The sequence below is a fragment of the Pygocentrus nattereri genome, chromosome 15 (assembly GCF_015220715.1).
Source record: "Pygocentrus nattereri isolate fPygNat1 chromosome 15, fPygNat1.pri, whole genome shotgun sequence".
Classification (NCBI taxonomy): Eukaryota; Metazoa; Chordata; class Actinopteri; order Characiformes; family Serrasalmidae; genus Pygocentrus; species Pygocentrus nattereri.
In genome coordinates, this window is record NC_051225.1 from 31,406,492 (window position 1) to 31,431,582 (window position 25,091).

The 25,091-nt window shown below is 37.1% G+C and overlaps 1 protein-coding gene across 1 annotated transcript; it reads right to left on the reverse strand.

Annotated features, from left to right (window-relative positions):
- Positions 1–184: 184 nt before the first annotated feature.
- On the reverse strand, positions 185–24,081 carry adgrl4 (adhesion G protein-coupled receptor L4). Its single transcript, XM_017702341.2, has 16 exons — positions 23,967–24,081; positions 22,561–22,713; positions 17,110–17,259; positions 16,829–16,978; positions 14,668–14,738; positions 10,699–10,866; positions 9,757–9,940; positions 6,474–6,590; positions 6,165–6,364; positions 5,388–5,567; positions 4,182–4,385; positions 2,587–2,807; positions 2,086–2,152; positions 1,721–1,812; positions 1,427–1,595; positions 185–1,081 (listed from the first exon to the last, which is right to left on the reverse strand). Exons 1-16 carry the CDS (start codon positions 24,010–24,012, stop codon positions 1,019–1,021), a joined length of 2,235 nt encoding a protein of 744 aa, XP_017557830.1. The 5' UTR covers positions 24,013–24,081; the 3' UTR covers positions 185–1,018.
- Positions 24,082–25,091: the final 1,010 nt, after the last annotated feature.

The following is a 25,091-nucleotide window of genomic DNA, read 5'->3' on the forward strand; positions in this document are numbered from 1 at the left end:
ACGACATTAAACTAAGACAATACAATGATTATTGTCATTTTTAATGGAAAAAAATATTCACATTTCTTCTTACTGTTTGTTTTTTCTCATAACACTACGTTTGGAATGTGTCTCTGAAAAACCTCAGTTTGGAGGGCCATGTAGCCCGTTGGGCCCTCCCCATGTAAAAACTGTAAAACTGCAATTTGACAAAAAAAAAAAAGTTTTAATGCTTCATAAGCCAGCATAAAGCCATCAGACGTTGTTGACACCAAATGAAATTATTTTGTTAAGTTCTGGAAGCTTTCTGCAGTACGAAGAATATTCAAACATTATTGACAGTCAGTTATACAACACATACAGAAGACAAGTGAGTACATGCAACTTTGGTTACTGCAGATATGCTTTGTATGGCTTAAATACAGTACTGTTGCTATTGCTTGAGTACAAATACACAATGTACATTTTACTCAAAGATGTTTCATCATAATGTGCTACATTCAGAATGAATAACAACAGTTATAAACACTGATCATTTGGTTCATCTAACTGATATCAAAAGATTCATAGAAATTATATTCAGGCAAGTGAAGTAACTTTGTACATAGGTTGGAACATGCACCATGATGTAATTGTGAAATATGATGTAGGTAGGCTCAGAATCAATGTTGTAGTTTTTCCATCCTGGGCCTAATGCTGTTTTGACCTTGGAACTGATATTTTACCCATAATTTAGGTTATAATGTGTTGAACCCAGATCTATCAATAAAAGAGAAAACATCTCACTCGTACATGAGCATGTTCCAGAAAAGGTCATTGTAATTCAGTACAAGTAGATGGATTACTTTGCCATGTGTAATAAATATTTTGGAGCTACCGTTTGCTACATAAATCATTTTTTCAGTAACACATTTCTTCCCCAAAAGACATTTTTGGTGACAACTTCAAATACATGCTCTATTTACAGTGGGTAGCAATCAGATCTGCATAAACATTTCCAGTATACTGCTGTGGTGGCGACTATCCAGGCGTGCCTTCTTCATCTCAGGCATTCAAAACAGCACGGAACGTTCTTGAACAATCTGTAATACTCTTCTTGAACCTGTTAAGGACAGAAGACATTTCAGAGGCAAAGTTAATTTAATTAATTGGCATTTTGGCTGACGCTCTTATACAGAGCGACTTACAATTTGATCATTTTACACAAATGGCCTAACTGCATGTCTTTTGGACTGTGGGAGGAAACCCACACAGACACAGGGAGAACATGCAAACTCCACACAGAGAGGACCCCGGTCGCCCGGCCGGGGAATCGAACCCAGGCCCTCCTTGCTGTGAGGCGACAGCGCTACCCACCACGCCACTGTGCCGCCCAAGTTACTAACTAAAGTTACTAACACGAAAACAGGAGACATGTTTCAGTTCAGTATTAGAGAATAAACAGTACCTTTCTGGACAAAACACAGAGGAAAATGAAGATAAACATGCCCTGGAAGGCATTCGCAAAAGTGAAGAGATAAGCCGTGAGGGTCGTCTCATTGAGGATGTGCACCACACCTAAAGTCCACGTGGCTCCAAGAATAAACAAGAGGGCTAGAGCTCCCCGAGCACAAGACCTGGATTCAGAAAAGGGATTTTCACGAACGTACATTTCATTAATTCACAAGTCTTTCAGTTTTTTTTTTAAGTTTTTCTTCTTCAGTTTCAAAGCCAAACTCTTATATAAACAAAGACGTCTCACCTGATGTTTTCATAGTGACTGATCTCTGGCTTCTTTACCGCCGTGTGACGATACACTTTGTAGATGATAACCACAAACGCTAACAGATTAACCTGGATGTGACAGAAAAAGTGTTGCAACAAGCAATAAAGAGAAATACTATCCTATAACTCATTTCACACGCTTAAAAAATTGCTTAATGTTTTTTTGAAGATACTTTCAAGATTACATAATACACATTTACAATACATAACACGGCAATTATGCAACTAACACTTATTTTAACTATTTTTTAAAAATATGAGCAAGGGCATGACATCAAAATAGGCTTTAAGGTGCAACTTGTGCAATTATGCAATTATGAAGGTGATGAATTTTGGTCTCACCAGAATGATCAAACATGCAGGCCCGATAAAACTCCAGATGAAATTTTTTTCTGTGCTTAGCCAACACCTTTAAAAAACAACAACCTCTCTTTTAAGCACCATAAAGAAACATTATAGCATATATCTGTACATGTTTGTGATAGTAAGCACTTTCAAAACACTTCGCCTCAATTCACCAGTCATTCTTAAGGAGACATTTCTTCTTTAACTCACTTATGCAGTTTTCACAAAGATTCTGACATTCACCAGTGTTTTCTTATATGGAATTTGTTCTGAGGTAAGAACAGAATCGACACACACACTGAAGAGCACAAAGGTGCAAACAGTTCTCTGGTTTAGGAACATGACATGAATCTGACACAGACTTTTTCTTAAGACCTTCATCAAAAACACATTTAAGAAAAAACTTAAGGAGATATTGGCGAATGAGGCCCAATCTTACAGTCACTTCACTGAATTCAGGTGTGAATGCAGTATGACTATCAACATGACCATACTTACGCGGTGCTTGTACCATAATATTTGTAGCCAAGAGTCGCAGAGATTACAACGACCACTGCTGGACTTCCATAGCCGAATATATAAAAGTTGCGATGAAGGAAGCCTTTGTTGTAAATGACTCCAACAACAATCAGGTACAGGTGTATGCCCTCAATGCACATCCATGCAAATGCAGCCAGGAAGAAATAGTGCAGTAACCCAGCAACAACTGAGCAAAACAACTGAAACAGGGACATAAAGCACAATCACTAATGCTGCCATACAACCACATAGCACACAACAGTGGTCAGCCAAATAGGTGCAATTTCAAAGTCAATCAATCATTTGTGATGGTAGGTCTAATGCACAGCCCATTAAAACTGTATACACAATGATCAGTGACAGTACTAAACTTTGCAAAAAGGTTGGAACAATTTAAGATAGGAGCATGGGTGATACATTCATGCTTGGATATGAAATCCAGGAAATACCTAGACCTATGCAAAAAGATGTGCCAACGAATAATCTAACAGTATAAGAACAACATTCCTCAGTGAACAAATATCAGCATGTGGGCTCAGAAATACTTTGACAAATCATTGTCAATAAACATATGTCAACAACATCTAAAAACACTGCAGCCTTCTCTGGGCTCAAGATCATCTGGGCTGGAAATGGACTGATACACAGTGGAAACGTGTTGTAATGAACTTTCAGGTTGTTTATGGACATAATGGATGTTGTGTACTCTGGGCCAAAGAAGAAAAGGACCAACACAATTGTTACCGGTGTAAAGTTCAAAAGCCAGGATTTGCCATGGTGTGGGTAGTAGCACCCAAAACACTGAAAGATATATACATATTTTAGAGTAACATATTACTGTTCTCGGAAGAAAACCTTGTATGTCCAAAATGAGAAGTTTGGAAGAGAAGGAAAAAACCTACTTTACTTTTAATGTAAGTCAATGCAACCAGACTTTGTTTTCCAAGTCATTTTGGGTCATTTCTTTTAATCCAATTATCATAAAATTTCCACACAATGGAATGTTGTGGGCAACAAGTATTTGCAAATGATGTCGAAATTCATCAAAAATGGAGATACAAGGTTTTCTTCTGACAATACTAAGCAACATTCTGCCATATTACAATAGCATGTCTGCATGATCAGGCAGTGTCAATGGTTGATTGGTGTGTCTGCAGACCTGTCTCCCACTGAAAATGTATCACATTGTTAGCTGCAAAAAATGGCAAACAGTCATTTTTAAAATGGGTTCATTTGGTGCCTTCAGTCCACAAACGGTTGTTAAAGTAAAGGTGATACAACACAGTGGTAAATATGAGTTTTTGGAACATGTTGCAGGCATCAAATTTGCAATGAGCCTGCATCTGCAAAGAAATCAATGAATTACATCAAACATTGTGTTTCTGTACTGCTTTCAGTCTAAGACACATCAAACTGAATTTACAAAACACTGCTTTCTGTTTTTATTAGCATTTCACCTACTGACTGTTTGTATTTTCATCATCTGAAACCCACTTTATTCTGACAGTCTCGTCTGAACACAAACTTCAAACAAAGTATAAACTACAAACATAGACAGAATTCAGCTCTCTCACCTTATGCGTGTACATATTTATTCCGACCAGAAAGATGAACTCGGCCATGAACAGGCTACAGCACAGGTTCTTGTGGATGGTGGTCCTAGTGCTCTGGATCTCACTAAAGAACCAGAAGGTGAAGATGCACATGAAGAGGCAGATGATGGAGATCACCATGCCCAGCTGGGTGATGCGGGTCAGTACGTTATAGTGAGCAGCAAGCTGAAGAAGATAGCAGACACAAGTTAAAGTCTGGGACATGGTCAGAACATTGCAACTGAGTACATTATGTTTATGAAAGCTGTTAAATATCTCCAACTTTATCAGTACTGTTAAATTAAAGGTTCCAAAAAGGTTGATTACTCAGATGTACAGTTCCATTAAAAATGTCAAATTCCTATAGAACCTTATGAAGGTTCTTCTGAAGTGGAAAAGTCTTGCACCTTTGCACATCTAATTTACGTAATTTTATAAAATTCTGTACGTGTTTTGATGTGCTAAGTGAGGTAAGATTAAATAATGCTGAATTTCTTGGTTGGTTGTAATAGGTCCATGCAACTACCAAAACATGCTGCTTTCTCAATGAAACTGATGGGTTATTTTGAGTCATTTTATCAACAGAAATGGTCATATTCTATTGGCAGATAATGTTGCAACAAGCTAAATGATCTGTCACTAGAAAATAAGATAGAATTACAGTCTTCACAATTATGTAGTATTTCCCTTGTGTCTATTTTCTCCTGAGCGTGGGCCTTGTAGGGTGGATGACTCCAGCATGCCAAATAAAAAAATGTGTTGAATCAAAAATGACCTTTTTTATCTTGTTAGTTCATGTCCCTGATCGCATGAATGATTATGTCTTCCGATAAACATATTCAGATTTTTGATTTGCACCAGCAGATGCAATAGCTAACTAGTAATATCACCCGCCCACTCCACCAACCTCACCATCAGGCAAAAATGCTGGGAAAAATGCATTATGATTTGCAAGCCACCACTGAATGGTTTGTTGGAGAACTAAAAGTGGTTATTCAATGTTATTGCTTCAGAGAATCATTCTAAGATGGTGGCATCCAGTTGCTAAATTGATATAACTTTATACTTCTGACACAAATGAAATAGCTTTGTTTGCTATAGCATTACACATTAAAGGAAGCAACATTCATTTTGAGGAGGTTTCATCACTCTCAGATCTGATGTTGTTTGTTGATAGCGCAAACTCACATTGGCCCTGCCAGAGGACATGAGTATGGCGAAGTGTGTCAGATGATTGCAGGAGCAGGTGGTGTGGGTCTTGTTGACGAAAGCACGCTCACATCCCTCTAGGGACCAGTGACCCTTCATGTTGGCAGGTGAATAGTCCCAGAATGCACATTTGGTTTCATCTTTTTCCAGATCTATGGGCTTAATGCAAAGGTGAGAATTCATTTAGGCTGATGTCAATATTGTGCATATTCTCCAAGAGACTCAATGCACTAAGACTGTAGCCTGCATTACCAGTCTTATGTTTTCTACAACCCTGTTGCCAAAAAAAAGGTTGGGATCCTGTGCAGAATGTAAATAAAAATGCAATGATGTGAATACCAAATAGAACATATTTTTAAAGGAAAATATTACAAAGACAACATATTGCTAGCAAATACTGGTTTTTGGCCTTGTCCTTTATATACAGAGATTTTTCCAGATTCTCTGTATCTTAATGATAGTCTTTCACAGAGTGGTAAACTCCTCCTCAACTTTACTTCTGAAAGTAAAGTTGCCAGTCAACCATCAGGTGTTGTTTTTTAGCATTACACAACTTTACCAGCTTTACTTTGAGGCATATTTATTTTCAATGAAATATTGGGTTAAAATGATTCACGTATCATTGCATTTTGTGTTTTATTTACATTTTGCACAGTGCCCCAACTTTTTTGGAAATGGGCTTGTAATAGCTTCCATGAAGTTCTACTAAAAAAAAATTGTTGTAAAAAGGTTTTCAAAGGTCAACTGTGAACATACCTCAATGTGTGTTAGAGTAAAATTCACATGGTCCAGGGGGAAAACACTAGGAGGAGATATAGCAGCAGCTATTACAGGAGAATTTACTGTGATCTCCCCAGCGTCTGCATAGCGACTGTAGTCTGCCACGCCAGGGTCAGATGTGGGCTTCAACAGAGGCCCAATGCTGTCGTAGCGGAGGAATATCACAGAGACGCTCCCTAATGCATAAAACATAAAAACACACTGCCATCTCTTGGGCCTGTAGGCCATATATGAGAGATTAATTAAGAGTTTGCAGGGCTTTAGTGAGGAATTCTGAATTCTCACCATTTTGGCTTTCCTCCTTGCTGTGTTTGAGCCTCAGTGAAATGGAATCTCCACCAATTAAGGCTGAGATGCTCCGCTTCTGTTGTTGTTGGGGCTCAAATTTGTAGATTTTCAGTTCTGTAAATGGAGGAATGTATGGCGATGAAAACCACATCATGCAGTTCTTGAGCAATACATGGATTTTTTGATTTAGACACAGTACATTATACCTGACAACAATACAATACATTTCTTTTCACCATGCAGCTGATGAAAGCCACGCCCCCAGATGTTTTTCACCACCCTGAAACAATGTTAGCCGTCCCAAAATGAAAACTGAACAAATATTATATTGTTCTAATTATGTTCATATCTAAGGTCACATAACTACTGCTGTACTATGTATTCCCAAAAAAAGGGAATGTCACAAAAAATCTGATGTCTCATCAATCACAAGATTGACTGAATATAAAAATGATTTACAGTATGAGGTGAAATAATTAGGTTTTTTGCCTTTCCTTCTTAAAGTATCTAAACAGCCAATAAAATAAACAAAAATATGGTTTTTAGTTTTTATTTTTATACTTTTCACTTTTCATATTTTCTTGATTACGTAATCATTAAAGTATCCCTAACATCCTTTAAAACACAAAAAATGCTGAATAATACATTGTTGAATATTATATGTATTATTACTGTGCCCAGGCAAAGGAATCATCTCTACACATTAACACTCCACACGTTAAGAATGTGATCTATGGAGGTGCAAATTGTAAACACCCCCTTGACTCCCCATTTATAAGCTCCGCCCCCTCCCCCCACCACTCTGCACACCAGAAACAAAGCTCCCACTGTAACTTCAATAAGCAGAAATATGCTGCCTTTCTGTCACTTCAACACCAGTCACTCCTTTTCACTCCCTTAGATTAGAGCCTTTGTCCTCTAAACTTGTCTCAGTGCAGTGCCAGTGAGCCAGAATTGCTGGGGGTTTAGCCTTCTTTTGTTAAGCCTACATTAGCCTTTTTACTCATGAGGATGTAAATGAAAAATTCCTTAAGCTATTGACACTACAGAGACTCCGATTTGAGTCTTTTGTCTCTAAACTTGCGTCAGTGAGGTTTCTGTGAGCAGGAAAGAACCCTGTGTGATTCTGTGTAAAACCGTTCAGGCCTTCTCACCAAGCTAACCCTCTCTTCCAGCCGTAGCGCGTACACTGAAGCAAAGGTAGGTAAGCTAGCAGCTTCCAACACTTATGCATAGGTTTTCCACCCTCACATTTTTCTCTAAACATGCACCACTGAAGCTTCAGTGAACCAGAATGAGCCAGTTTATTAGGCACATGGAGTATGGAATATACATTTGACACCGTCATAATTTTAACTAAAAATTTCATTTATTTATTTTAGCTTATTATGCACAGTTATTTCTATTTAGCTACATAAGGACAGGCCTGTTCTGTAGCTAAAACCAAGCTTAAAACCATAGTTTAGCTAATCTACAAAACTGCTGAACTGAGCTGCAGTGTAGTGCTCCACAGATCGCTTCTTTGGATGTACTGAGAAAGCCTGTATTTTTAATGGAAAAGCTATGATCTCTGAGCTATAGTTACATATTTGACACAAATATCAGTCTACATAACCATCAGCCATCCAAGAAGACTTAACACTTTGTAATCTTTCTCACTGCTTATCTGATAGTAAGTGAGTGTCTTAACGGCCTTGGTGGTACATTGTTGGTATATCACTATGCAGCAATGACTGCAGAAAGCGTGGACAACGTGCCCCAGTGCCTTTCTGTTCTATAGCAATGAAGCCAAAATTATTTTGCCATGTTGTCAAATTAAGAACCAGGGTTTGCGCAGTACAGATGATAGTCGAAGTCTTCTTTGGTCGGCCAAGTGTGTCACAGACTACCTTCAATAAACTTGCAACAATAGCACTGGAACAACACAGCTGAAAGCAGCAAAAGCAAAGAGGGCTTTATTATGGACATTCAGTTTGTCTGGTAAGTGTAATGTACCCACAATAAAAGTGCAGTTCATATTAGCTGTGTAACTTAATGACATGTTCAGACACCTTATAGTACACGAATGTTACTAGCTAATGGTAGGCTAATGTTACATACCCACAATTTAAAGGTAAGATTAGCCAGCATGCCGACTCCTCCAAAGGCAAAACCTAAGCCAGTCCTTGGTTAGCACTTTTTCATGTTTACAATTTTTAAATCATTAACATGTTATTTCAACGTAGAGAGGACAATGTGTCATGTTAACCAGAATGAAGATGGTGCTCATGTTAAAGCAATACATTAATCCATTGGTGTAATTTGTCTATCTCTAGCTAGCTGGCATAAGAGAAGAAGAGAGGTATGCGAGCTAACTTAGTTTTTGTAGTGACCAGTGACTAAAAGTTTGTAATGTTATGCCATGAAGCCGATCTCTTCCAGCCAAGTCAGTGACTGTCAGTCACTTCTTTCCCAAGTGTAAACACACTTTCTTATGGTAATGTAGAATAATGATTCAAGAACTAATTTCTAGGGGAAAATAAAAAAATATAAATGTAAAAAAATTAAAAATGTGCCAATATCAGCATAGTGAAAACTAAGCGTCTGAATTAGACACTGCAGATGGAAAGCCAATTACAATGGAAAAGCGACATGGAAAATGTTCTAATTGAAGCACATGGGGATGGGCAGGCGTGGGTTTCCTCTGGGTTCTCCGGTTTCCTCCCACAGTCCAAAGACATGCAGTCAGGCCAATCGGACATGCTAAATTGCCCCTGGGTGTGAGTGTGTGAGTAACTATCTGTGTCTGTCTGTCTGCCCTGCGATGGACTGGCGACCTGTCCAGGGTGTATCCTGCCTTCCGCCCAAAGACTGCTGGGATAGGCTCCAGCACCCCCCGCGACCCTGATGGAGAAGTGGCTTAGAAAATGGATGGATGGATGGATGGGGTTGGGCAGATCTACACGTCATACTGCAGCCAGCCACAGCTAGACCTGTGGTTGCTGCACTTTTTAAAGATGTTGCGCTTTCCTCTGCTTTTTACAGTCATCGCTGTGCACAACCAACTTCCAATGTCTTCTGTAAATAATACTAACATATTCAGCTTTAAGTTCAAAATCTTAGAGAAATCAATGTGAAGCTCTAACATAAAAAGTGAAAATGGTGCTTATTATCCAAAAGCCACATATGCTTAGTGACTAATATGTAAGGTATACAGTTATAAGAGAGAGTATTTGAAGTGTGGACCACAAATGCGGGCTCCTCAAAGGTTAAACTGCAAGCCTTTTGCGACTCATCTTACCTACGTCCCTTGTGTTGACCTCTATCTTGGCTGCCTTTCTGTAGGCCTTAGACAGAGCCAGTGAGCCCTGCTCTGCTGTGTGCAGTAGCTTAGTGATGCAGTAGTCCTTCACATCCTCACTCATTCTGTCCCAGGCCACCTTCTCCTCCTTCTCAACCAGATTATTCACACTTTCCACCAAATTCTGCAAAAAAAACGTCCAAAGAAGTTCATGTTTTGAAATCATTAGATTAGGTCTGTTTATCTGATAGTGACAGTGTTGGTGGTCTACCAGGTCTTATAGGTGGTCTACCAGGTCTTGCACGGTTGCGCAGTTAGTACTGTACACAGTACCTAAGCTACAAGGTTTTATTATGACGGCAACAATTTATACAACTACAAAAAATGGTTAAAAAAATGGTTCTTCAAGGGTTCTATAGGAAAGACAATGGTTCTATGCAGAGCCAAGAGCACTCAGAAGAACAATTTGACTGTATATAGGGTTCTTTGCATGGTGAAATCATTTTTCAGACTTATGCAGAATGTTGCATATAGAACCTTTCTGAAAATGGTTTTACATAGGACCAAGGTTCTGCTATTGTTACAATATCAAACTAATAACAATAGAAGAACATATTTTAGTGTTATATAGAACCATTTTCAAAAGGATCTAGGTAGAAATTTCAGTTCTGAAATCATGAAATTGTTCTTCAGATTGAAGGGGGATGTGTTGCATATGGTTCTATACAGAACCCTTTGAAAAGGGTTCTATATAGCACCAAAAAGGTTCTGCTATTGTTAGAATCTGAAGTTTGTGACAATAGAAGAACCCTTTTTGTTGTTGTAAAACCATCTACAAGGAGTGTAAGGAGTTAAAATGGACAAAGCTGTTGAAAATGAAGCTATAATAATTTACAGTGGACATGTGTTATGTCTAGTGAAGGGAGAATATGTAATATTTACCCTGATAGTTTTGTTGATGGAACTCTCTTTCTGAGACTTATTGACAAACTGTAAGGCGGAGATGGCCATGGCTTCGATGTAAGAGATGACGGCGACTGGGGCGAGGTCACCTGATGTTTGATTTCTTATCTCCTCCATTTGCTGCTGTGGGTCTGACAGGTTAATGATCTACAAAGATAAGACAGATCACAAGGCCTTTAGTAACAGGTCTGAGGTGGCATGAGTCATCAGACACAGCATGTTATGTGTTAAATGTGCTTTGTTCAAATTTCTACATCTTACCCACACAAATAAAATTAATATGAGTTTGTTTTTTTAAGTTTACTTACTTTTGATAATAATTGTGTTGATCTTTTATGTGGAAAAGACACATTTATACATTTGAATTAATGCATTGCTTTTTCACTGCAATACATATATTGCAGTATAGCAATAGTATAGCAGTCTTCCTTTTTTTGCAAGTATTTGAAGTACTTTTGAAATACTTCACTGTGGGTAGTGTGGGCATGGATGAAACTCAAGGACGCAACCAAGTTATTACACAATGCTTTTCATACTGGACACAGTACTGGGCTTCCAAAGAAAACAATACAGCCTCTACAACTCATACAAAATGCTGCAGCACAGATTCTAACAAAAACTAAGAAGAGAGCTCATATCAGTCCTGTTCTGGAGAGCTGCACCGGCTGCCTGTATCTGTCAGGATATATTTTAAAGTTCTGCTGCTAGTTTCTGAGGCTCTTCATGACCTCGCACCTGCTTACATCACAGAAAGTTTGTCTGTTTATGTTCCAGCACGTAATATTAGATCTGCAGATACTGCCCTTCTGCAAATACCGTACAAAAATGACCGTTAAATACAGAAAACGCAGAGAGGCTTCTAAGCAGTGGAAGTCAATTTCAACTACTATTGTCTGTCATTGCTGTAAAACATTATCATCTGTCTGTAAAACACCTTTAGCTGCCACTGGTATGAAAAGTGCTCTATAAATAAAGATATTATTAATGAGCCACAGTAAACTTGCCTCTATTTTGATTTCCGTTTTAGGTGCCATAAGGGTTTCTTTAGAGCACTACTGTAAAAGAACCACTTTTGGTGTCTTATAGAACCTTTAAATGAATGGTTCTTTAAAAAACAAATTGAAACCGCTCAAAGGAGCATTTCTGTAACTTTTTAATAAAAATGCCAATGGATAGGTATCATATTTCAGTACTAATGTCCTAAAATAACCCGCAAAGCTGTAAAATATACAACACATGAAGAGGCTCAATCACAGAAGGGCCCGCACTAGCACAACAGCAAGAGGGGACAGCACTGATGACGCTGCACTTCCTTCTGACCTCAAGGTCATTCCGTTATGCAAGTTCTGTATGTACGTGAACAAAAGCATGTCCTGTCTCTCTGTGACTCGGACAGTAAGCTAAAAAAACACAATGGCAGGTAAAAGAAACAGAAAGGCAACAGATGTTGTCAGATTACCCGTCTTTGGATCAACTAATGAAAGAATAAAAAACCTTTGAAACATTTACTCTACATCTAAACATAATCGTGGGCCATCATGAAGAAATATGACACTGCATAGCCACGAAATAGACAAAACGGCAATGCCTTACTTGAGCCCTGCGACATAACATTGAATAACCATGCCGCCAACAAGTTATTCCATTGACTTCCAATCAAAGTAAAGAATGTTTTTGTCTTCTTCTTTAAAGTTAGCATTATGGAGATACAGGTTTTGTCCCAACAGTGAAGAATCTTTATATAACCAAATCTCTATATAACCGCTGTATAGACAAGTGCTGAATAGCCTGAATGCTATTTAACCAAACTGCCATATAAACAAATCACTACATGTCCAAATTCTAAGCTGACCAAATATCAATATTATAAAATTACTATACAACCGAACTGCTATATAACCAAACCTCTACCCTCACTGAGCACTTTATTAGGTATACCTAGCTTGTATCTACACTCTTTGCTCCTCTTACCATATAGCTATACTTTGTATTTCTATAGTCACAAACTATTTCTCTACATAATATGTTATCCCACCTTCATCCCGCTTATCAATAATAAGGACCACCACAGAGCATGTATTATTTGGGTGGTGGATCATTCTCAGCACTGCAGTGACACTGATGTGGTGGTAGTGTGTACCTGTGTGTTGCACTGGTAAAAGTGGATCAGACACAGCAGCGCTACTGGAGTTTTTAAACACATTGGAGTCACTGCTGGACTGAGAGTAGTCCACCAACCAAAAACATCCAGGCCACAATGTCCTCTGTGACCAATGATGAGGAACTAGGGGATGAGCTATTTTCTCTTACTTTACATCTACAACATGGACTGACAAGGTAGGTATGCAGTAGAGTGGACAGTGAGTGGACACAGTGTTTAAAAACTCCAGCAGCACTGTTGTGTCTGATCCACTCGCACCAGCATAATATACGCATATACACTAGCAAGCCACTGCCACTACAGTGCTGAGAATGATCCACCCCCCAAATAATACCTGTACTGTGGTGGTCCTATGGCGGTCCTGAACACTGATGATTGAGGTAAAGGTGGAATAACAAATCATGAGCAAAACAGATGGACTATAGTGTATAATTGTAGATCTGCAAATGCACCTATACGGTAATTGGAGGTGATAAAACTGAGAAAGAGTGTAGATGTAAGGTATGTGTACCTAATAAAGTGCTTAGTGAGTGTATAGAACGAAATTACTGTATAGTCAAATTACTCATACACTTTATAACCAAACCACAGTATAACCAAACTGCTCTATGGACGAAACACTATTAACCAAATCACTAACCAAACTGCTATGTGTCCAAACCACTGCTCTACAGACAAAACCCTAAACAACATTATCACTATACAGCCATATCACTGTATCAGTTAATCACACTAATCACACTTAGGAAAAAAAAGGGTGAAAAACAAAGCTAATGAACAAAAGTTCATCCCACATTTCACTTTCATGGATGGACCAGCAGAGAGCACCATTCTCTCTCCTACGCTGATCTCCGCACGTCCAGAGAGAAAACCCTGGAGCAAGATTACACTGTGGTCAGGATTATGTAGCTGCACAGACATAACTCTAAGTACCGGTCATTCATCTCTTTTTGTAAACTAATCACACAGCAGAATTACTTCCTGAATGAATTTTGACCTCTTAGAGTGTAAGGCCTGCATTCTTCACTTTCCTGACCACAGAACTAAATGGACCTCATGCTTAATAGCAAGTGAATGTCCACCGCTGTTATCAGGCAATCGCCATTATTTTCTTTTAACAAAGTGTCGATAAACTACCTGAATAGCCACACCTAAGAATAGCCCAGCTAGTTTGCACTGACGTCCCTGTAGTTATTAAATTATGTAATAACGCTGGGATTTTAGGGAGATATAATAAAAGTTCTGCCTGAAGGAAATGCCGAATTCTTCATATAAACTTCTACCTTCTGTTTTTTGCATGACCCAGTATTGCCTTTATGCTTCACACCTGTCCGGATAAATAAGCCCTTTTTCCCAGAAACCTTGTGCTCATCATGGAAGCTCTTACTGTACAATTTAATTTACAGCTGTTTCCTGAGCACAGTGTGACCGCCAAAGGTCTAAGGCAAAAATGTAAAAGGGCCCCACGCAGAAAGCTGGGCTGAAAAACATCCGACAGAGCTGGATATCACATGCACACATACACGCATAGACACATATAGACGCACTCACAGAGTGTACGCTGGAACCGTGATCTTGTCTGCTCTGGAAAGCAAACTGGTCTTGTGCTGGATCTGAGTCTTGATCTTATATTCTAAAAATGCTCAAATTGAACTGTTTGTTTACATGAGTAGCTACTGAATAGTGTGGAAGCTGTTCATATTTGCACTACAGCTGGGATTAATAGTCATTTTAGTGCAAAGGCTGCAGCAGTGATTGTGTTTGAAGAATGTTATGGTAACACTTACGTTTTTCACCGTGATGTTAACAGTTTTCGAAATACATTTACTGTCCTGATGACAGTCCTTTTTGGGGTCCTCTGAAAAAATCAAATCAACATATTTTTAATAACAGCAAATGTTTAGTGTGCACAGATTATCAAAAGAAGCTTTAGTTGTTAACAAACCATCTATTAACACTGCAATAAATTCAAGTGGAAACCTCTTAAATGTAGTCAGCATATCGCTGCCGTCAGAACAAAACCTCATATCTCCCAAATAGTAACTTTATAGGAGAAGCAAAAAACCTTCTTTACTTTCAATGCAAGTCAATGGACCCAGAAGTTTGTCCAAGTCGTTTTGGGTCATTTCTTTTCGGACCATTCATTGTGAAATTGACACACACCATGAAAGGCAACAGGCATTTTCAGATTCTGGCAAAAACTGAAAAGCAAAAATGGAGATACAAGCTTTTGTTCCGACAGCAGTGATATCTAATATGTCGCTTTATGAGATTGTTGTAAGAATATTACAGGATTATTCCACCTGTTTCTGTACATCGTTACTTTTTTAGTGAAAGTTATTTCTTTGACAAATGATTTTACTTGTTTTGAGAAACAATAATGACAATTTTGTTTATTTAATAATAATAATAATAATAATAATAATAATAATAATAATAATAAATAAGTAAAACTTTAATTCAATAAAATGTCTCAAAACAAGTTAACAATGTCTAGAAATAAGTCAAATATATAATATTCTTATAATATCCTTGTGCTGGGCTTAGGGTAAGATTTGATATAATCTATCACAGTCAGTTTAAAGTTCAGTTACATGTCATTTATATTTAGTTGAATGTTAGTTAAAGGGGAATTTCACCAGTATTTCAAAATGTCTGCATACTTCACTCAGAGATGCAAACCCACTCAGAGTGGTTTGGTATGAAATAGTGGAGAACATTACTGATTCTGACTTCTTTACAGCGGTGGTGAAAGGAACCAGTGCACATATAACCAACATAATATGCAATAGCGGTACATCTGAAAATATGTTTTCTTTGGGGACTTTTGCATTATGATGCCATGGATGTAGCCCTCTGGCATGAATGGAATGTTTAAACATATATATATATTTAAGCCAAATCCTCATCTATGTATCTATAAACATATCGCTACATCATTTCCTCTAATATTAAACATTGAACAACATTAAAAATATGAAGCATTAAACACTTCAGACGTCTGGTTCCTATCACCACCACTGTGAACAATTCTTGCGAACAAAACGCTTCACATCTGAACGACTTTCTTTACATCAGGACTGTTCCTCTTTAAAGATGACGCAAGCATCTACAAACCATATACACTGGATTGTCAAAATACAGTGATACAGACAAAAAGAAGAATATGTATCTATCTGTACGTGCATCATTCTGAGGGTGGCGTTTCAACTGCATCAATTTTGTACTGTTGGAATCAGTTATAATACCCTACCATTCAAAAGTGCACACTTGCTGTGGTGGATTACTTGTCAAGAAATGACCCTAAATAGATTATTACAGTGTGTAATTGATCATTTCATAACATCTTGATGTTCCCCAAACACTTGAGTTGAATGGAACGTATAGTAAAAAACAACATTTCAACCTGCAGCGATCATCAATGTCATTAATGTAAAGTGATTCCGAACTTTTGAGACTGCAGTAATATCCATGTATGTATTCATATTTGGTCTATTTTCAAAAGTACAGCTGTCTGCAAAAGTTTGCATGGTCAAATGACCTCTTGTTGATTTTGGAAGTGCTAACAAGTGAACACGTCCTCTACAGAGAAAACACATTTTAAAGCACAGTTAGTGTTTATTTTATGAATTTAACTTATAATCCATAAAAGGTGACAAGTTCAAATGTTATTTCACAGTTCATATTTTATGTTTTCCCAATATGTTAATCTCATTAAATAAACAAAAATTGTGCACTAGGATTTGCACTAAAAATGTGTATCCAGTCTCTTATAAGCTTGTGTATTCAGTGTACTCAAAAAAACCCCAAAAGAATTCAGACTTGCTCCAAAATAATTCATTGCTGAAATGTGAAATGATGCACTGAGGCAAATCTGAAGTTACTGTAACATGGTCATACATTCTGTATAATAAGAGAAGTAAATTCTTGAATATCAGCTGTATTCACCTTTGCATTCTACTTCACTCTGAGCCTGAAACCTGATTGTTCCTGAAGATGCTGTGTAGTCTCTTTGGCATGAGCAGTAGAAAGAGCCAATGGTATTGTGACATTTGGAGTGGTGCCCGCATATCCCATCATCCTCACACTCATCAATGTCTGTAATACACATGGGAGCAGTGTTAATGACATGGGGCTTATCTAAAAGGTGAATGGTGAGCAGATCCGCTCTTATGTCATGAATACATTTGAAAAAGTATGAGTCCTACAAAATGACTGCGATGCCTCACCAGTGCAGGAGGTTCCATCATTAGTTTGAAACTGCTGGCTTTTCGTTGAGTTGTATCCAGCATTGCAGGTGCAGTAATAGGCTCCATCTGTGTTGCTGCAGTTGGCATTCTCTCCGCAGATGTTGGTGACCTTTGCACACTCATTGTCGTCTGCAAGGTGTATGAAAATGTGTCTGAATCAATTAGGGAACTCTTATCTGTGGTTTGTCTGTTAGCTTTTATCTGTTATTTTTTATCTGTGTAAAGTAACGAGCACAAGTTCAGGCACTATTAAGATAAAGTAAATGTAAAATTTGGTTCACTTGCAAAAGGCCTTTGATACTTTGAAGCTATACTCAAATCACTTAAAGAGGGAACAAAGAATTTCATTACAGTGGTGCTGATAGGAATCAGGGGTCAATGTCTACCACACAAATATAGCCATTTTATCCCAAGTAAATACAGCTTCGATTACCTCTGTGCCATGAATGGACTTTAAAAATATGTTTTCAGCCAAAATATTATCTCAAAACTGTTGTTAAACAGTGTCTCAGGCAATCAGGCAGCATACTCATTACCATAACATGTAATTGCTTTGTTTTATGTAGCTTTTAGAGACAATTTGAAGATGTCTGGTTCCTATTAACACCACTGTGAACAGTTCGGACTCGGTAGGTTTCTCTGGGGTGGCTCATTTCACATCAGAACCCTCTGAGTGACTCTGTTCCATAACTATTTCATTCTGAAGAACTTCTGAAAAAACTGTAATTTCTCCTTTAAAGCAGCACTGTGTAAGATTTGGGGATTTGGAAATGTGTAATTGCATGCAAGGAAGGAATGGAGGAACGTTTTGTGTCATCAGTTGTGCTTTGGCCCCTCCATTAGTGGATAAATCTGGTGGTTGCGAGCAAGTTGAAAGAGTATTCAAAGAGAACTCAGTCAAAACTTGGTGCAGGACATGTTAGTGATTTATTCACTGTAGTCAGTACATCTTTGTAAATATCATTTTTTTGCATTGGAGACTTGTTTGTAAAGATCTGAACTTTTAAAATTGTTATATCAGGTATTACAGTTCGAGTCATGTTTTGCAACATATTTTAACATGTTTTTTATCCTAAGGCTTCTTCTTTCAGTTTTAACAATATATTTAGTGCTGCTTTATTTCAGACGGTGAGCAAATCCATGCAGTAACTAAAGCTGCACTGAGGAGAAGAACCAAGCATGTTTTCTTCTAACCAGCTCACATTAGTTATATTCTGAAATCTTGAAATTCTTACTTTTGACTGAATTCATGTTAATCTGTGCATTAAGGGCTGCCACCATTGCTCGAATTGATCACTCAGTCAAAACTATTACTGATTACAGTTTTCCTTCTCAATAATTGGCAATGATTTGTTGAAAACAGGCTTGATGATAATTCATATTCACTCCCACTGGTCTTCCTTATTAGTAAAAAGCAGAGCCTGATGGACGGTGCTGTTACATGATTATATGAGTTTCATTGTACTAATACTGTATAATTCTGTAATAATACTATATGTCCATTGTTTAACAAGGAGAGATGCAGAAGAAGTAACAGCAGACATATCACACTAATGAATGTGGCATTAATCATGATATAGCATTGATATCGCTTGTGCGTGTAAACTTACAACAACGTACATCCCTCACCACAAGTCAGAGGCCACCTTTCAGCACAAATGGCCATTAAGTGCATGTTTTTCTTTTTTCAGCATTAAGAAAAAAGGAGGTATATATTACAGAAAATCCACAAAACTAAATATCATATTTTTTCAGTATGTGTGTCCACGTTCTGCTTTTATTACAGCTTCCACTCTTTTCAGGAGACTTGATTTCAGTTTTTCAAAGAAATCTGCAGAGAGATTCTTCAACACCTCTGGAGTTCAGTCTTAGAAGGTGGTTGCATTTTCTGCATCTTATCTTAAGTAATCCCACAAAAATTTAATCCTAAAAGTCCGTAGCTTCTTAAGCTCCTTGGAACCACCGGTGGTTCCAAAATGCACTCCGTCATATTCTTCATAACTTTTATATTTCATAAGCTACATCCAGAAGGTGGGTGTCATATGAGAGCTGTAACTGTCTTCTTTCCAGTCAAATAGATGATGTCATTTTCAACCCTTATAATGAAAGAAGCTGAACTCAATTTTTTCCTGGAAGTTGACCCATTTTTCCACAAATCTGGGCTATAAACTAAAAACAGATGGCATCTCTTCAGTGATCTGCTCTGTAAAAAAGATTTTTTATAAAATAAAACAAAGAGCGTCTAAAATTTTTGGCTTTCAGCTGTAAATTATAAGCATATAGCAATATGTCTGATCATAAAACACATTTTCTGTTAATTTGAGGGGAGTTATTACAAAAAAAAATAAAACAATAGAAATTTGCATTTATTTCATGAAGTTACTGAATAATTTGCCTTAAGATAAAATGTAAATTCAGCTGGAAAAACAAAATATACACCGGAGAATAACAATATCTCAGATGTCTAGTTTTGGAAATCTAGTGCAAATGTTTCTATATTATAGCGCTTTTGTTCTGACACTGAAAAATACTTGTATTTAATGGCCATTTGGAGAGGAAGTAGGATAAGGAAAAGTTGATCTCTGACAGTAGCACAGCAATCTGTTTAATGAAAAAAGGAAAATTCATGAAAATTCAACCTGTGTTTTTCAAAAGCTTCACTGTTTATTTTTCCCCATTTTGGAATCTGTGAAAGGCTCTTTATTTTCCATTATTGCTCCATTAACTTAATTTATTATTGCCTTGCCTTTAAAAACTCTTGAAACTGAAAATTTGATGAATCATATAATCAGTATTAGATTTACTTAATTACTAATATATTTGATAGTACCCACCTTAATGTATAATAATGTCATATAGAGTTTTTGCTGCATGCGCTGTAAAACTATTCAGTGTTTTAATGTGAAAAAGGAAGTCACTTGGCTGCCTTAAAATTCTGAGTTCATCAAACATCTAATAGTGACTGAACAGAACAATAATCTGTGTTTTATATTCTGCTAACTTCTTATTTCAGGTTCAGTGAGATCAGAATTTGAACTCAACCAGGTTAAAACACTGAATTATTTTTTACAGTGTGGATAAATTTAAACTGGTGTTAGATTTTTTTTAGTATACAGTTCACAGTACTGTGTAATAACAAGTCCACGCCATGTAATTTCAGAAGAAGTGATCAGGGCCTGGTGGGACTCCTCTGTTTTCGCTACTGTGGCTACCTCCAGCCGGCAGCCCCTTTATACGCCGCCAGCTCGTTAACATGCCTGATGTGTGAAGCCTCCCTCCTTTACTCGCTTTGCTGGCTGGGTGCAGAAAAAGGGTATTCTTAGCTGCGCTGCTGTTCTCTCAGACATGGCGGGGGTTATCAGCTTCTCAGGAAACGTGTCCACAACACTCTGCGTCTATTGCGCCTTTCATAATCAATCCACTGTGTGAAGTCACTGTTATCTGAGCACAGCATCACACCACATCGCATCACTTAGTCCTCTCTCAGTGTTCAGATTTATATATATCTCAGATGTGATTTATAGAAAACTCTATTTAAATTTAAACATTAATATCAATATCAAATCAAAATCAAAGTCAAAGTGATAAGCATTTTTGCAAAAATACGTGAAAAAAGTGAAAGATTTAGCAATAGTAACTTGTATTATCATTTATCATTTTTTGCTTTTTAATTTTGAATTTAACTTTTTATTTATTTATTTATTGTATGGTGAGGCTTCACTGCCAATATAAAGTTCTGTTTACTGACCATTCAAAATCATTTATCTGCCTTTTTGTAATTTACTTGCTTATTTTACAGTTAAAAAGGCTTTAAAAGGGCATAGTACGTGGTAACTGCTATGAAAATACTAACTACATTTAAGTGGCTCTCAACAATAGTGAACATACAGTATCATGCAAAATATTATGGGTTAACTATTAGATTTAAAAAGTGATTTATCTGGGTTGTACATGTTTATTTACAAAAGAAAAAAAAACGCTAAAATTAGAATGAATGCAAATGACATTAATGCAAGAAGTCATGGGTTTGTGCAATTTGGCAGTTTGTTTAGTCATTTCTAAACTTCTCATTGTGGAAGCTTCATGGTTTTGTAGTAATTATCTAATGTTTGGCTTTTTAATACTTCATAATGTGAAACAAGGTGATGGCTGGGTGCATCCAGGAGTAATGTGGAAAATATTTTGAAAGTAGGACATGTTTGTTACTGCTTACTGTAGTTATGTTTACTTATATCTATTCTAATGATGTATGGTGTTTTGAGGAAAAAAGGACTTTAAACGATGAGCTTAGGTGCATAAAACTTTGCACAGTACTGTATACTTAAACTGAACTTACAAGAATCAGTTCTATTAATTATTAGGTACTAGTTAAACCCAACTCAAGACTAGTACAGAAAATAGAATATACAATAGACAGAATAAGCTAAATCAGGACCAAATTCCTAATCCAAGCTGATAATAACAGGGACCGTTCGCTTTAATAAAATATAACCATGACTACACTCTTATAAAATATGGTTCTTCAAGGGTTCTTTAGTAAAGAAAATGGTTCTGTGAACACCCACAGAACCCTTTGCATGATTAAAGAGCTCTTTACATTGTGACAGTGTTCTTCAGACTAAAGGGAATACATGCTATATTGTTTTATATAGAACCTTTTTGAAAAGGGTTTTATATATTACCCGTAAGGGTTCAGCCACAGTGAAGATCTTGACCATCTACAGCTCATTCTCCATCAACCTGAAGAACCATCTAATTAAAGTGTTCTTCTAGTGTTAATGGTTATATATGGAACCATTTTCTTTACTAAGGAACCCTTGAAGAACCATTAAAAAGAGTGTCCAGCTAGAAAATAAGGCCTCGTGATGTTACACTACAGCATTTCAGTGTTTCTCAGTCACTATTTCATTGGAACTTCACCTAAAAGATATTATGACTCATTATGTTAAGAACTAGAACTGGAATGAGCAACACAGGAAAGCTATTTGCAGCTCAGCTCACATTAAATAATATTTAATAATATAACTGTATAGTAAAATAACTGTAACAGTTAATATACTTGGTTTGTGTATGTAATTGACTATAGTTTAGACGTTACCCCCCCTTTATTACCACTACATCACTCTTCATAACAGCATCAATAATGAGTCATAGAGAAACTGAGAGCAATTCAGCTTCCAGGAATACAGTCTGTACTGACAGACTGTCCACTGTGCCAGAGTACACCAGCTTAGACCAGCAGTTTCCATCAGGAGATCTCAATTATACCTTTAACTACTTTTCCCTTATTTATTACACGTTCTAAGTTTTTTTTTAAGACACATCAACATTCACTGCTCCAATCTGGTAACACAGAATGTTTGTCTTATTTGAGAATGCTTTAGGTTTATGATAATATCAGACCCCTGCTGACCCTACAGTCACACATACCTCTGCAGTCCTTGATTCCATCTCCAGAATATCCTTGATTGCAGAAACAGCCAACATTTTTGGATTCATTTATTGACCGACATCTTGCATGCTGGTGGCAGGACTTGCAAATGTCAGAAAATTTGCACGGATCCAGCACAATCGAGAGCCATACTTTTCAAACAGAAAGAAAATAGATCAGAAAACAATTTATTTCTTTCAGATTCTAATATTCTATATGTAAATATTTAGAACGTGGAAGACATTTATATGTGGCAGGGAACATAATCTTTAAAAAAAACAATGATTTGTCTGAGAGATGCCAAAAAAAATCGCTTTCGGTTTTGTAAAGAACCTTTTAAAGGTTTACACATAATATAAATAAAGATTTCACATAATATAAAAGTTCTACAAATTTCTTTAAAAAGTGCCACAAAGTGGTCTTCAAACAACGCTTGAAGAATCATTTTTGTTTCCTAAAGAACGATTTGTGTAAATGAAATGTGTGAGTGTAAAGAACCTTACAACTTACGAGAACCTTTACATTATGTAGTGGTTCTTAAAACTTTAAGATCCTTCACACATCATCTTGACTAAAATGGTTCTCTAAAGAACCATCCACTGAAAAGTTCATTAATGAACCGAAAGTGGTTCTTTTGAGGCAATAAATAAAGAACCCTTTTCAGCACCTATATAGCAAATTATGAGTACTCCCTACACTCTTAGAAAGACTGGAGATGGTCCTATAAAGCACTTTTTTTTTTCAAAATGGTTTTATATAGCACCAAAAATTGTTGTTTTATAGTTACAAGCTTGGCATTATAACAATAGAAAACCCCTTTTTGGTGCTATAATAGCTTATTTTGAAAAAGTTCTACATGGGACCATATACAACACACATACAACAGTCTCTGTCCATTTGAAGAGCTGTTTTACCATGCCTTGAATGTTCATGGTTCTACTAGAACCATTTTCTTTAACAAAAGAACCCCCCAAAAAAACAACTTTTTTAAGTGTTTAGAACTCATAGTTCTAAATAGGATCATTCCCTTTACAAAAGAACCATTTATGAACCATCTTTTTAAAAGAGATAACCTTTACTTTATGTAGAGGCTCTTTAAACATTATATCTACTTAAAAGAAAGGTTCCTCAAGGAGCCAAAAGTGGTTCTTCTATTATTTTTTTTCTATATTTTTAAAGAATGTAATACAGAACGCTGCAGATTTGAGCTGCATTTTTCACCATGATACCAAAAACGTAGTCCTAAATACACAGAAAGATTAGTTCTAGCTAATCTAAGAGCTAAGAAGTTCTAGCTGTAGGACAATAAAAGGAAACTACAGGACGTTGAAAACCATCAACCGGCATCTACAGTTCCACTGAAAAGCATTGAGGACTGACAGAGTCAACATGAAAGGTGTCCTACCTGCCAAAAGTATGAGTTTCATCGGTGAATTGAGGAAGAACTCCATTTGCACAGAGAAACTGGATCTCTTTTACCAGCAGCAGTGAGCCTGCGTGACGTACATCACTTCCTTTCATCAGTTTCCTGTTTCTCCAAACCTGACCCTTCCTGTCTGAGTCCTCAATCAGCTCTCGCAAACATGGTGAAGGGACTCACCAAGGGCAAGACTCCGACAGTGCTCACAAACAGGGACCTTGTGGGTCAAAATTGTCAATAAAATTCTGCTACCAGTGGAATTCACCAAGAAAGACGCAGCGTTCTATGGAGAACTTTGAATAAATGCTATAAATCTGCAGAAGTAGCACAGTTCATGAAGATGAGCAAAGCACCTTTAGTCCCTTATATTAAAGTGAAAGGTCAGTGTTAGATAAATTCAAACCTACACTGAGGTAAAATAGTTCAAAAAACAAAACAACTACATAGAAAAAAAACTTCCTTGTCAAAAGCACATTGACATCCCTAGAAACCCTTATGTACATAAATAATTCCTTATTCATATTTGACCTTTTAAGCACATCTAAGCCTTTCAAAACTATTTGGTTATTCATGACTTCCTTTCTTACTGGGGATTTTATATGTCATGATGCAGACAGCACACGTTCTTATGTCATCCTCATCCATCAACAAGTTCAGAGAAAACACACACACACAAAAAGAGACAGACGGATGTTCATCCATATTAACCACCGGTTATTAGAAACACCTGCTCACCTCCGTTATTAGGGCAGTTGTTTTGTTTAAAACAGATCTAATAATGAATCTGCATGGAAGACGACTGAAATGTATCTTGCCCTCCATCCCAGAGGATAATTCGAGAGGTAAAACTTTCCTCAGTTCGTTAAGATTATTGGGGCTTCTAATATCAGTTGATACTGCGGTAATAAAGATCAGATGTTTCTTCATAAATAAAACAGCCTGTTCCCATAATGATGAAGTGGGGTGGTGGATCTATAAAACTGTGAGGTTCCTGGGAGTTCCTGGGAATGTTGTTGGGAGACATTGGATTCTGGTCCCCATCAGATACCAGGAAATTTTAGGCCATAATCTGACTGCCCGTATCAGGATGCTAGGCCTGGGTTAATGTTG